This window comes from Bison bison, unplaced genomic scaffold, assembly GCF_000754665.1.
Source record: "Bison bison bison isolate TAMUID 2011002044 unplaced genomic scaffold, Bison_UMD1.0 scf7180017864213, whole genome shotgun sequence".
Classification (NCBI taxonomy): domain Eukaryota; kingdom Metazoa; phylum Chordata; class Mammalia; order Artiodactyla; family Bovidae; genus Bison; species Bison bison.
In genome coordinates, this window is record NW_011494785.1 from 7,210,843 (window position 1) to 7,225,016 (window position 14,174).

The following is a 14,174-nucleotide window of genomic DNA, read 5'->3' on the forward strand; positions in this document are numbered from 1 at the left end:
TCCAAGGGACTCTCAAGAGTCTTCTCCAACAACACAGTTCAAAAGCATCAATTCTTCAGCGCTCAGCTTTCTTCACAGTCCAACTCTCACACCCATACATGACCACTGGAAAAACCATAGCCTTGACTAGACAGACCTTTGTTGACAAAGTGATGTCTCTGCTTTTTAATATGCGTCTAGGTTGGTCGTAACTTTCCTTCCAAGGAGTAAGCATCTTTTAATTTCATGGCTGCAATCACCATCTGCAGTGATTTTGGAGCCCAGAAAAATAAAGTCTGACACTGTTTCCACTGTTTCCCCATCTATTTGCCATCAAGTGATGGGACTGGATGCCATGATCTTAGTTTTCTGAATGTTGAGCTTTACGCCAACTTTTTCACTCTCTTCTTTCACTTTCATCAAGAGGCTCTTTAGTTCTTCTTCACTTTCTGCCATAAGGGTGGTGTCATCTGCATATCTGAGGTTATTGATATTTCTCCTGGCAATCTTGATTCCAGCTTGTGCTTCCTCTAGCCCAGTGTGTCTCATGATGTACTCTTCATATAAGGTGTTCAGTAAATATTTTTTGGACACATGAGTGGGCCATTGAAGGGATTTTTGAGAGTAAGTTTGACCCTATAACATATGTGTGAATTCAGACCCAGCAAACACTCTCTGGGTGTCCCCTTCCCTCGCCATGTTGGACTCAGGGAACTCAAAGATGGAAGAGGTGGGATTTCTACCCTCCAGGAACTGAGGTGCATGGAGGGATGAAGGTGTAAACAGATGTGATTTGTGCCAACTTTTAGTTTTCAACTTCTCTGAGCTTCAGTTTTCTTCATGCCTATCTTGTAGGGCTTCCCAGGTGGCTCAGTGGCAAAGAAGCCACCTACAATGCAGGAGACACAGGAGACATGGGTTTGATCCCTGGGTCAGAAAGATCCTCTGGAGGAAGAAACAGCAACCCACTCCAGTATTCTTGCCTAGAAAATCCCATGGACAGAGGAGCCTGGTGGGCTACAGTCCATGGGGTCACAAAGAGTTGGACACCACTGAGCGACTGAGAACACACGCTGATAAGTAAGCACATCCTGTAGTTTTATTATAAGGATAGTGAGATAACACAAATATGGCACCTGGAACTCTGTGGGGCACACAATATGTGTGTGACACTGGAGATTTATATATGTATATGCTCCAGTCTGATTTCGGTGTTGACCATCCAGTGATGTCCAAGACTCTGGTGTAGAGTCTTCTCTTGTGTTGTTGGAAGAGGGTGTTTGCTATGACCAGTGTGTTCTCTTGGCAAAACTCTATTAGCCTTTGCCCTGCTTCATTCCACATTCCAAGGCCAAATTTGCCTGTTACCCCAGGTGTTTCTTGACTTCCTACTTTTGCATTCCAGTCCCCTATAATGAAAAGGACTTCTTTTTTTGGGTGTTATTTCTAAAAGGTCTTGTAGGTCTTCATAGAACCGTTCAACTTCAGCTTCTTCTGCGTTACTAGTTGGGGCATAGACTTGGATTACTATGATATTGAATGGTTTGCCTTGGAAATGAACAGAGATCATTCTGTCATTTTTGAGATTGCATCCAGGTACTGCATTTCAGACTCTTCTGTTGACCATGATGGCCACTCCATTTCTTCTAAGGGATTCCTGCCCATAGTAGTAGTTATAATGGTCATCTGAGTTAAATTCACCCATCCCAGTCCATTTTAGTTCGCTGATTCCCAGAATGTCGACGTTCACTCTTGCCATCTCCTGTTTGACTACTTCCAATTTGCCTTGATTCATGGACCTAACATTCCAGGTTCCTATGCAATATTGCTCTTTACAGCATCAGACCTTGCTTCTATCACCAGTCACATCCACAACTGGGTATTGTTTTTGTTGTGGCTCCATCCCTTCATTGTTTCTGGAGTTATTTCTCCACTGATCTCCAGTAGCAATTTGGGCACCTACCGACCTGGGGAATTCCTCTTTCAGTATCCTATCATTTTGCCTTTTCATACTGTTCATGGGGTATTTTTTTGGGCTCCAAAATCACTGCAGATGGTGACTGCAGCCATGAAATTAAAAGTCGCTTACTCCTTGGAAGGAAAGTTATGACCAACCTAGATAGCATATTCAAAAGCAGAGACATTACTTTGCCAACAAAGGTCCGTCTAGTCAAGGCTATGGTTTTTCCAGTGGTCATGTATGGGTGTGAGAGTTGGACTGTGAAGAAAGCTGAGCACCAAAGAATTGATGCTTTTGAACTGTGTTGTTGGAGAAGACTCTTGAGAGTCCCTTGGACTGCAAGGAGATCCAACCAGTCCATTCTAAAGGAGATCAGCCCTGGGATTTCTTTGGAAGGAATAATGCTAAAGCCTAAACTCCAGTACTTTGGCCATCTCATGCGAAGAGTTGACTCATTGGAAAAGACTCTGATGCTGGGAGGGATTGGGGGCAGGAGGAAAAGGGGACGACAGAGGATGAGATGGCTGGATGGCATCACCGACTCGATGGACGTGAGTCTGGGTGAACCCCGAGAGTTGGTGATGGACAGGGAGGCCTGGCGTGCTGCGATTCATGGGGTTGCAGAGAGTCGGACACGACTGAGCAACTGAACTGAACTGACTGACTGATGCTCCAGTCTGGCTCATAACTAGAGAAAGATACACACACACACACACACAATGTGTATACTTACAACCCTTTCTTCCACTGAAACTCAGTTCTAGAAACTAAAATTGTATTGGTCAGTGGACACCAAACACTTTGTATAGCATTTGTCATGTTTCAAGGACTCTTCCAAGTGCTGTACATATGATATTAACTAATTTACTCCTCAAAATAATCCTATGAGGTGGATACCATTATTCTATTTCACTGTTGAGAATACTGGGTCTCTATCCAAACAAGGGAGATGCTGAAGCTGAGATGAACAACACGTTAAGTTCTACATTCATCAGATGCCCCGCATCTCTTCCCGGTACCAAGTGAGATCCATCATTTGATGTAAGTTGACTTAACAAAACTACGGACAAAGAAGCTGAAGATCTGCAGTCAGGTGTCAATATGAGTCTCAAAGAATGGAAACACGTACATTGCCTTCTGAAATATTGTGCTGTGAAATTATGTGCCCCCAGAGAAAGGCTAACTATTTTTAGAAGGAGAGCAGTAGAGACTTTTGGAAATATGCCTGAATAGAGTCATAATTGGGCAAGGGATACGGGGAACGCCAATTTTGGCAGAAGGATCTTTTGGAAAAGCAGCTCTGACCCAGTCGTTCCTCCTTTTAAGACTTTTCAACACTGGAAGAAGCTAAAATATCAACAGGGAGAACCCCCTCTCAGTGGCTCATCGCTGTCTCTAGAAGTCAGCAAGAACTCTTTCTCATGGCAAAGGGGCCCCTCCCGAGGGTTTTCACTTCCCTGCCCCCACCCTGCACAACCCCCTCCTTTGATCTCATCAAACCACCTGCTGTCTTCTGAATGGTCCCTGCTTTTTCACACTTTCTATCTTCAGTTCATCTGGGAAGCACCTACATATCTTTCAAAACACAATCCTGATTTATCCTCCTGTATGAAACTGTCTCTGTTCCCCCAGGTAGAACTGGCTAGACGTCCTTGGCCCCATGTGAGTGCCTGCAGAGTTCTCAGAGCACAGAAGAGTTCTGTTTGGTTACTTGCTATCACTTCCTATAAAGCATGACCTCCCCGAGGGCCAAACTGCACACCCCCCTCCCTTCCCTGACACTGGGCAGCCAACCAACTCACATTACTGAGTGCCACCCATGTACCCAGCACTATTCTAGGTGCTGGAGGTGCGACAGAGAAAAGACAGATAGATCCCTGCCCTCCGGAAGATTGTTATGAAGGCAGCTGCAGAGGTGGAACACACAAGACAAGGGCATGATTTTCAGGCCTGTGAAGCGCCAGGCTGACTGAAGCCCAAGCTGGAATCCAGACTGCCGGGAGAAACATTAATAACCTCAGATATGCAGATGACACCATCTTAATGGCCAAAAGCAGAAGAGGAATTAAAGAGCCTCTTGATGAAGGTGAAAGAGGAGAGTGAAAAAGTTGTTTTAAAATTCAACATTCAAAAAACTAAGATCATGGCATCCAGTCCCACCACTTCATGGCAAATAGATGGGGAAACAATGGAAACAGTGACACACTTTATTTTCTTGGGCTCCAAAATCACTGCAGATGGTGACTGCAGCCATGAAATTAAAAGATGCTTGCTCCTTGGGAGAAAAGCTATGACAAATCTAGACAGCATATTAAAAAGCAGAGATCACTTTGCTGACAAAGGTCTGTATAGTCAAAGCTGTAGTTTTTCCAGTACTCATGTACAGATGTGAGAGCTGGACCATAAAGAAGGTTGAGCATCAAAGAATTGATGCTTTCAAACTGGTGCTGGAGAAGATTTTTGAGAGTCCATTGGACAGCAAGGATATCAAATCAGTCAATCCTACAGGAAATCAACCCTAAATATTCATCGGAAGGACTAATGCTGAAGCTGCAGCTCCAATACTTTGGCCACCTGATGCAAAGAGCCAACTCATTTGAAAAGACCCTGATGCTGGGAAATATTGAAGGCAGGAGGAGAAGAAGATGACAGAGGATGAGATGGTTGGATGGCATCACTGACTTGATGGACATGAGTTTGAGCAAGCTCCAGGAGATAGTGAAGGACAGAGAAGCCTGGTGTGCTGCAGTCCATGGGGTTGCAAAGTCAGACATGATTGAGTGACTGAATAACAAGAACAACAATGTAAGACTAAGATCGTGTGGTAGGGAGAACAGGGGAGCTGGGTGGGGTGCTCAGCTAGGGCGGTTAGGGCAGGCCTTTTGAGGGGCTGGATCTGAGATGAGCCCTGCACAAGGAAAAGGAGGCAGCTGCATAGACCTGGGAGAAGAGTTTTTCAAGCAGAAGGAACAGCAGGTGCAAAGGCCCCGAGGCAGGGACATGCTTAGTGTATCTGAGGGACCGAAGGAAATCTGTGAGCCTGAAGTGGAGACTGAGGTCTTCCAGGAAGGCAGAGGCCCCATGTGCAGAGTCTTACAGGCAACAAAGGAGAGCTTGGGCATTGTTTTCATATCTGTAACGAAACTCCAGGAGAGAGCTCAAGGCGAGAGGAGATGGGTCTTGGCACAGTGAGATCGAGGCTGATGTAGCGGCAAAGCCTCAGGTGGTTGGAGAGGTTCTGAGCACTGAGCAGTGACTGCTTCTCCAATCAACCCCAGTCCAGCCTCCTGGATGTAAGTCCAGGAAGGCAGAGCTTGTGTGAGTCACTCAGTCATGTCCAACTCTGCAATCCCATGGACTGTAGCCTGTTAGGCTCCTCTGTCCATGGGATTCTCCAGGCACGAATATTGGAGTGGGGTGCTATTGCCTTCTCCAGGTCATCTTCCCGACCTAGGGATCAAACCCGGGTCTCCTGTATTGCAGGCAGATTCTTTACCATCTGAGCCACCAGGGAAGCCCAGGGAGGCAGTAGGCTGTGGTTAAAAAGGGAGAGCTGTGTTAAGACTCTCCAAGCTTGGGCACCCTCTAATAGAGAGATGAGCAAGGGTGAGAAGGCTATTCCCTTGGTCTGCTGGTTAGTTAAGCTTCTCAGCAAAGACATCCCAAAGTAAAAGGATTTGTTTCTCTCTTCAACAACTGTCTGGCTTGTTGATTGCTGGTGGTCCCCAGCAGGATCAGCAGGACTGAACAGGGGAGAGGTGGTCCAGGCTACGATAGGGTGAAGCTGACTCCTGAGCCATGACAGAATCCTTGGACGATTCCCACTCCTGTGGGCCCCCTGGCCCTGGTGAACCTTCCTTCTTCTAGTGAATGCAAAACAGATGGGAAGAAATGCAAAGTTCCCAGCAGTTCCCTTTCCTCTCTGTGCAAACTTGCCCTCTTCCTGCTCTTCCTGTTTTGCTGGGAAACTTTTTTTTCTCTTTTCAAATACTTTTCAGTTGTTTGGGAGGGGATGTTAATTTCTCCAAGTTCTTTTTCACTGCAAGGAAGGGTGAGGGCAACCTGACAGGTGGTGCTGGGAGGATGCACCTGGGAGAAAGAGAGGCAAGAGGCGAGTGCTTCTTTGTGTTGGTTTCACCCTGAGAGTTCTGCCAAGTTGCTTGCCCTTCCCACACCCAGCCACCCCACCCCACCGCAGTGGGCCAGTGAGAGACGCAGAAGAGGCTGGCTGCTGCTGGCCGCCTGCACTCCCCACCATCCTGGCTTCATCTCCATTCCTGCTCACAGTGGGGACCAGTGTCACCCTAGAGCCGACTAACCTGGTCGGAGAAGGAGAACTTCTCACTGTGTTCCATCACCTTTACCTCTCCTCCTCCTTCCTTCCCCGGGGGTCTCGAAAGTAAAAGGAAGTGTTAGTTGCTCAGTCATGTCCCACTCTTTGTGACCCCATGGACTGTAGCTCACTGGGCCCCTCTGTCCATGGGATTCTTCAGGCAAGAATACTGGAATGTGTTGCCATTTCCTTCTCCAGGGGATCTCCCCAACCCAGGGATCGAGCCCTGCATTGCAGGCAGATTCTTTGGTCTGAGCCACCAGGGAAGCCCTGGGGTCTCCAGGGTGGGTGCTAATGAAAACTAAAATCAGGGACTTCTCTGGCAGTCCAGTGGTTAAGACTTTGCCTTCCCACGCAGGGGATGTGGGTTCGATCCCTGGTTGGGGGACTAAGATCCCACATGTCTCATGGCCAAAAAAACCAAAACTTAAAAGAGATGCAATATTGTAACAGATTCAATTAAGACTTTAAAAATTGTCCCCCCTCACACACCAATCTTTAAAAGAAAAGACCAAACCTTACTGTGACACAGCAGTTCTGGGGCCTGTTTTAAAAGAAACTTCTTGGGGTTAAATTAGAAAGAATTCCTCTGATGGATTCATTGAGCTCTGCCTCTAACTTGCATGCCTGGCGGAGAAAGCTACTGTACCCAGCTCTGCAGCTCAGATAAGGTGGGAGGGAAAGGGGATTTCCAGCACTTGAGGACACACCTGGGCCTCCCACCCATCGCTGGGAGGGATTTCCCAGGGGCATGATTTCTCAGGTGAGCGGGTAAACCACAGCCAGAGGACAAAAGAACGTGTTAGCCTGATTATGTCGTTTAGAAGCAGTCGTACTGGTGGGGATCCCCGGCTAGGGGAGGCTGGCCCTGACCTTGGTCACCAGCCAAGTTCTTCAGCGCTCCTCCAGGGCTGAGAGCATTCTAGCGTTGTGTGCGTACCCCAATCTGTGAGGTCAGCTCTTCTACCCGGGCAATCCTGCTGCCAGGCACGGGCCTTCACCTGGAGGGGGTGGCCCATGAGGACTTTGCCAAAGAGAATTTGTACCTGCTCTTCCTGTTCTGAGCCCTGGAGGGAGCCAGAGGCCTGGGGCACCTCGGGTTAGGTCTGCATGCCACCATCTCTCAGAGGTGGGACATCGCTCTGGGGGACACTGTGAACCACAACCTTAGTCTCATGGGGGCTGGGAACACTTTTGTGCTCTGGGTCCTAGGGGACCCGTAACAGGTGATGGGTGTTTGCAGCAGGCAAAGTCGGGACCTGTGCACAGTTTCTGTGTGAATTGAAGGGGGCCGGTTGGTCAGCTGAGGGGCCTGCTGGGATGGGTCCTATTGTTGGCCCCACAAAGATAGAGAAGTAAGAGGTGATGCATGCGTGCATGCGTGCTCAGTCATGTCCAACTCTTTGCGATCTCATGGTCTGTAACCCACCAGGCTCCTCTCTGCATAGGATTTTCCAGGCAAGAATACTGGAATGGGTTGCCCTTTCCTCCTCCAGGGGATCTTCCTGACCCAAGGACTGAACATGTGTCTTCTGCATTGGCAGGTGGCTTCTTTATCACTGAGCCACCAGGGACACTCCAAGAGGTGATGAGACTGTCTCAAACAACTCAAACCCATACACACATATACACATTAATATTAGTTTTTGGGTGCCCTTAAAAGGAGTTTTTGTGTGCCAAAAAGATTATTTAGGGGTTTGTTTAGCTTTTTAAAAATAAATATTCAATTAATTAAAGTTATACACAAAAGGAAAAACCCTAATTCATCCTTAATCTCTTAATTTTGGCTTCCATATTAATAATTTATTATTTTAATTAGAGGTCTGGCAAAGTTTAGCTCTCACTTTTAAGAAGGCTTTGTTCATTTTGGTCTCGTTTACAAACGTAACTCCTTTAAACATTTCATATTGCATTATCCAGCATACATGTTTGCTTAACTTCCTAAGTAGAATAGGCTGATAAATCTTCTCAAGTAATTAAGCAATTATTATAAACTTAACACATTTAGCTTAAAACTATGGCAACTTTGAAGTTTGATGAACCATCTAGTCCTGTGTATGAAAGAGTAAAATCTCAAGTGCAGATCAATTAGCAGACATATTTTAAATTGGAATCACAAGGCAATCCATTCTAATAAGCCAAGTTCTCTTTAACAGTGTAAGGATATAAAATAGCAAAACTGCCTTCAAATGAAAATATTAACATTTCAGTTTTTGTTCTTTTTACAGTTCTGTACTTAAGTCATGTACTTTCTTCCTGAGGGTAAAAAGTACTTAAGCAATTTCTGAGGATACCTACTCAACCATTCAAAGTCACATAAAGATCTGAGACGTTTAGCCAAGATTCTCGCCTGTGATCCTCCCAGGCCATTTAAGCATCTATAAACGTATTTATGTCTCGAGATCTCCCTTGTGGGGTGATCTCAGAGCTCTTGGTCCATTTCCTTGAGCTTGAATCATCCCATTACCTAATTCTTCCCTCTGTTCATAGAAATTTGTAATTCTGACCTGAGTTTCTACATCACTGATTGGATTTTGTATGATTCTGCCTCTTAAAATGTATAAAAATGCCTAAAGTCCTTCGAGTTTGGTGAGATTAGTAGCTAACGTTTATGGAAGGCCAACTCTGCTCCAGGAATAGTTCCACGTGCTTTTCACTATTAATTCATTCCATTCAAACAACTCTTGAAGTAGGTGCTGTTAACTTCCCCATTTTACAGGTAAAGAAAATGAGACACAGAGAGATTAGGTCATTTGTCCAGGGTTATACAGGCAGTTGGGCTTCCCAGGTGGCTCAGTGGCAAAGAATTTGCCTGTCAAGGCAGAAGATGTAAAAGACGTGGGGTTTGATCCCTGGCTTGGGAAGATCCCCTGGAGTAGGAAATGGCAACCCACTCCAGTATTCTTGCCTGGAAAATTCCACGGACAGAGGAGCCTGGTGGGCTACAGTCCATGGGGTCACAAAGAGTCAGACACAACTGAGCACACACACGGGCAGTTAAAAGGTAATTCGGGATTCAGAGCCTAAAATCCCATCACGACGCCACACTTAGGCACACTCGCGCCCCATGGGTTTGATGTCTGCTATTCAGACGTATCTATTCTGTTAGCCTTGATAAACTGAACTTTACGTTTTGGGAAATGGCCCTTGCTTCTCATTCTGATGAGATGGGAAATGTTTTAGCAAAACATAAAACAATGGAGATGTATCAGTAAGCCTTTGCAATCAAATAAAGCATCCCCAAACTCAGTGGTTTAAAACAATACTCATTTATTCTTTTTAAAAACAGCTTTATTGGGGCTTCCTTGTTGATCCAGAGGGTAAGACTTGGCATTCCCAATGCAGGGGACCTGGGTTTGATCCCTGGTCAGGAAACTAGATCTTATATGCCACAACTAGGACCCAGTGCAGCCAAAATAGATATTTTAAAAAATGAAAGCAGCTTTATTGAGATATTATTAATCTATAATAAACTTACATATTTAAAGTATACAGTCAGTGAGTTTTACATAAACCTGTGAAACCATCGCCCCAATCAAGAGACCTAAGAGAGAACCTACCCAGCAAGAACAGTCCGTTTCTAAAGGCCACTGGTAAATCATTCAAAACAGTATTTTCAAGCTCCTATCATATTCCAGACACTCTCCCAGTGCTAGGGACCATATTTTGTTATCATGGCAACTGGAGCTTGTATCATCATTGGAATAGGTTGATGATGATGTCAACCTTCCTCTGGCATGATCAATACACTGGCCATCTGGAAAGGCAGGACACTTGGATGCCCTTGGTCCTGGGCAAGGGGGGGCCTCAAGCTTTAGAGAGGCCCAGATCAATTATCCCCCAAATATCCTTTATAGCTGGTTTTCTAAATTAGGACCCAGGGCCCAATCTGCTTACATCCATAAATCTTTATAAATTAAGAACAGTTCTTATTTTCCTAACATGAATCGAGGGGACTAAGCTATTGTCCTGTAGAATGTTCTTCCTTCTGGGTTTGTCGGATTGGCTCCTTGTCGTGATGTGGATTCAGCTGGGCTTTTTGTCTTCCCTTCTCACTGGCCCCCTCCCTCTGTGTCTGACACACCTCACTTGCATGGAACAAGCAGCCTTCCATCCCCCAAAATTGATGAGGATAGAGAAGATGAGAATTATGGAATTACAAATGTCACTTCATGACAATTTCTAGAACATTTCACCAAGTAACTGCTGACGTAACATTCTTCTCAAGCACACCTGGAACATTTATGCGAATTGACCATTTAGCTCATCAAAAAGGAATGTTTGGTTAATGACAAAAAGTTGGATCGAACAAATGACACTTTCTGACCACCACATAATTCAGGATGAAGTTAGTAACAAAAAATATAGAAATAAAAAAACCACTCTTTAAATAATTCATGGATAAAAAAAGGGAATAATAAAATTTTGAATATGCTTAGAAGTGAATGATAAGGAAAATTCCACACATTAGAACATGTGGGAGGCCTCTGTGAGATAAAAAGGCTGAAAATCAATAAGCCAAACATTCAACACAAAAGTTAGCAAGAGAACAGCTGAATCAACTCAAAGGAATTACGAAGAAAGCAATGTAAAAGATAAGAATAGACATAATGAAACAGAAAACATTCATAAGGTACATGTGACTAATGACACCAAATTCTGGTTCTTTGAAAAGAGTAAGAAAACAGGCAAGCCTCTGGCCAGTCTAAATAGGAAACGGAGAGGTGGCACCCGAAAACCATCAAGAGGAATTGAAAGGAAACATGGCCCCAGACAGAGAAAGTATTTAAATATATCGAGAGACTATCAAGAGCATTTTTTTTGCCAATAATTTGGAAAATTTAAATCAAATGAAATGTTGAAAATTTTGAGTGTGCAAAACTTTTTACCAGTAATACACTTTGGCTCCAGAGAAATTTCAAATGTGAACAATGTTGTAACCATTTTAAAAATTGAATTGGTGACCAAACATCTTTATATCAAAGAGTATCAGACAGCTTCCTTCATGGTCCAGTGGTTAAGACTCCTCCTTGCAATGCAAGGGACACCTGTTTGATCTTTGGTCTGAGAAGATCCTACATGCTGTGGAGCAACAAAGCCCATGTGCCCCAGCTTCTGAAGTCCTGACGCCCAGAGCCTGTGATCTGCAACAGGAGAAGCCAATGCCGTGAGAAGCCTGCACACCGCAACGAAGTGTAGGCCCCGCTCTGCACAACCAGAGAAAGTCTGTGCAGCAACAGAGACCCACTACAACCAAAGACTCAAATCACATGAATGAATAAATACGTCTTTAAAAAGAGTGTCAGAACTGAACTTAAAAATTCAGGAACTTCACCAAATATTTAAAGACTTAAAAATTTCAATCTAACACAAACTCTTCCAGAGAACAGAAAAAGATCCCCAATACTCCCTAACTCATTTCTTAAGAAGTTGGCTGAATCTTGGTATCCAAACCAAAGATGGCTGGAGAAAAGGAAATACAGGCCAATCTTTTTCTTAAAATATTAGCAAATCAAATCCAACAATACATACAAAAGATAATGCATCATGACCAAGCTGGGTTTGTGCCAGGAATGCTTTGGAAAATCAAGCAGTATAATTCATCCCATTAATAGATAAAAGGAGAAAAACCACATGAGCATCTCCACAAATGCAGGAAAGATGTCTGATAAAATTCAACTTCCATTTATGATTTTTTAAAAATTCCAAGCAAACTAGGACTAGAAAGAAATTCTCTTATTTCAAAGATTTTTTAAAAAAATGTAATTAAACATGTTCAGTTCAGTTCAGTCGCTCAGTCGTGTCCGACTCTTTGCGACCCCATGAATCACAGCACACCAGGCCTCTCTGTCCATCACCGACTCCCGGAGTTCACTCAAACTCATGTCCATCGAGTCGGTGATCCCATCCAGCCATCTCATCCTCTGTCGTCCCCTTCTCCTCCTGACCCCAATCCCTCCTAGCATCAGAGTCTTTTCCAATGAGTCAACCCTTCGCATGAGGTGGCCAAAGTACTGGAGTTTCAGCTTTAGCATCATTCCTTCCAAAGAACACCCAGGACTGATCTCCTTCATAATGGACTGGTTGGATCTCCTTGCAGTCCAAGGGACTCTCAAGAGTCTTCTCCAACACCACAGTTCAAAAGCATCAATTCTTCAGCGCTCAGCTTTCTTTACAGTCCAACTCTCACATCCATATGTGATCACTGGAAAAACCATAGGCTTGACTAGAAAGACTTTTGTTGGCAAAGTAATATCTCTGCTTTTGAATATGCTATCTAGGTTGGTCATAACTTTCCTTCCAAGGAGTAAGCGTCTTTTAATTTCATGGCTGCAGTCACCATCTGCAGTGATTTTGGAGCCCAGAAAAATGAAGTCTGACACTATTTCCACTGTTTCCCCATCTATTTCCCATGAAGTGATGGGACCAGACGCCATGATCTTCGTTTTCTGAATGTTGAGCTTAAAGCCAATCTTTTCACTCTCCTCTTTCACTTTCATCAAGAGGATTTTTAGTTCCTCTTCACTTTCTGCCATAAGGGTGGTATCATCTGCATATCTGAGGCTATTGATATTTCTCCCGGAAATCTTGATTCCAGCTTGTGTTTCTTCCAGTCCAGCATTTCTCACGATGTACTCTGCATAGAAGTTAAATAAGCAGGGTGACAATATACAACCTTGACGTACTCCTTCTCCTATTTGGAACCGTCTGTTGTTCCATGTCCAGTTCTAACTGTTGCTTCCTGACCTGCATACAGGTTCCTCAAGAGGCAGGTCAGGTGGTCTGGTATTCCATCTCTTTCAGAATTTTGCACAGTTTATTGTGATCCACACAGTCAAAGACTTTGGCATAGTCAATAAAGCAGAAATAGATGTTTTTCTGGAACTCTCTTGCTTTTTCCATGATCCAGTGGATGTTGGCAATTTGATCTCTGGTTCTTCTGTCTTTTCTAAAACCAGCTTGAACATCAGGAAGTTCACAGTTCATTTATTGCTGAAGCCTGGCTTGGAGAATTTTGAGCATTACTTTACTAGAGTGTGAGATGAGTGCAATTGTGTGATAGTTTGAGCATTCATTGGCATGGCCTTTCTTTGGGATTGGAATGAAAACTGACCTTTTCCAGTCCTGTGGCCACTGCTGAGTTTTCCAAATTTGCTGGCATATTGAGTGCAGCACTTTCACAGCATCATCTTTCAGGATTTGGAATAGCTCAACTGGAATTCCATCACCTCCACTAGCTTTGTTCATAGTGATGCTTCCTAAGGCCCACTTGACTTCACATTCCAGGATGTCTGGCTCTAGGTCAGTGGTCACACCATCATGATTATCTGGGTCATGAAGATCTTTTTTGTACAGTTCTTCTGTGTATTCTTGCCACCTCTTCTTAATACCTTCTGCTTCTGTTAGGTCCATACCATTTCTGTCCTTTATCGAGCCCATCTTTGCATGAAATGTTCCCTTGGTATCTCTAATTTTCTTGAAGAGATCTCTAGTCTTTCCCATTCTGTTGTTTTCCTCTATTTCTTTGCATTGATCCTGAGGAAGGCTTTCTTATCTCTTCTTGCTATTCTTTGGAACTCTGCATTCAGATGCTTATATCTTTCCTTTTCTCCTTTGCTTTTCTCTTCTCTTCTTTTCACAGCTATTTGTAAGGCCTCCTCAGACAGCCATTTTGCTTTTTTGCATTTCTTGTCCATGAGGATGGTCTTGATCCCTGTCTCCTGTACAATGTCACGAACCTCCATCCATAGTTCATCAGGCACTCTGTCTATCAGATCTAGACCCTTAAATCTATTTCTCACTTCCACTGTATAATCATAAGGGATTTGATTTAGGTCATACCTGAATGGTCTAGTGGTTTTCCCCACTTTCTTCAATTTAAGTCTGAATTTGTCAATAAGG

The 14,174-nt window shown here is 44.2% G+C and overlaps 1 protein-coding gene across 1 annotated transcript in view; it reads right to left on the bottom strand.

The window, feature by feature from the left end:
* The window catches only part of CBX6 (chromobox homolog 6), a gene marked incomplete at its 3' end in the record, with an annotated part of 38,508 nt that overhangs the window by 9,768 nt on the left and 14,566 nt on the right, over positions 1–14,174 (bottom strand). Inside the window, 2 exon segments of the mRNA XM_010845228.1 lie at positions 663–670; positions 10,462–10,491. Of these exon segments, the coding sequence (XP_010843530.1) occupies positions 663–670; positions 10,462–10,491 (38 nt within the window).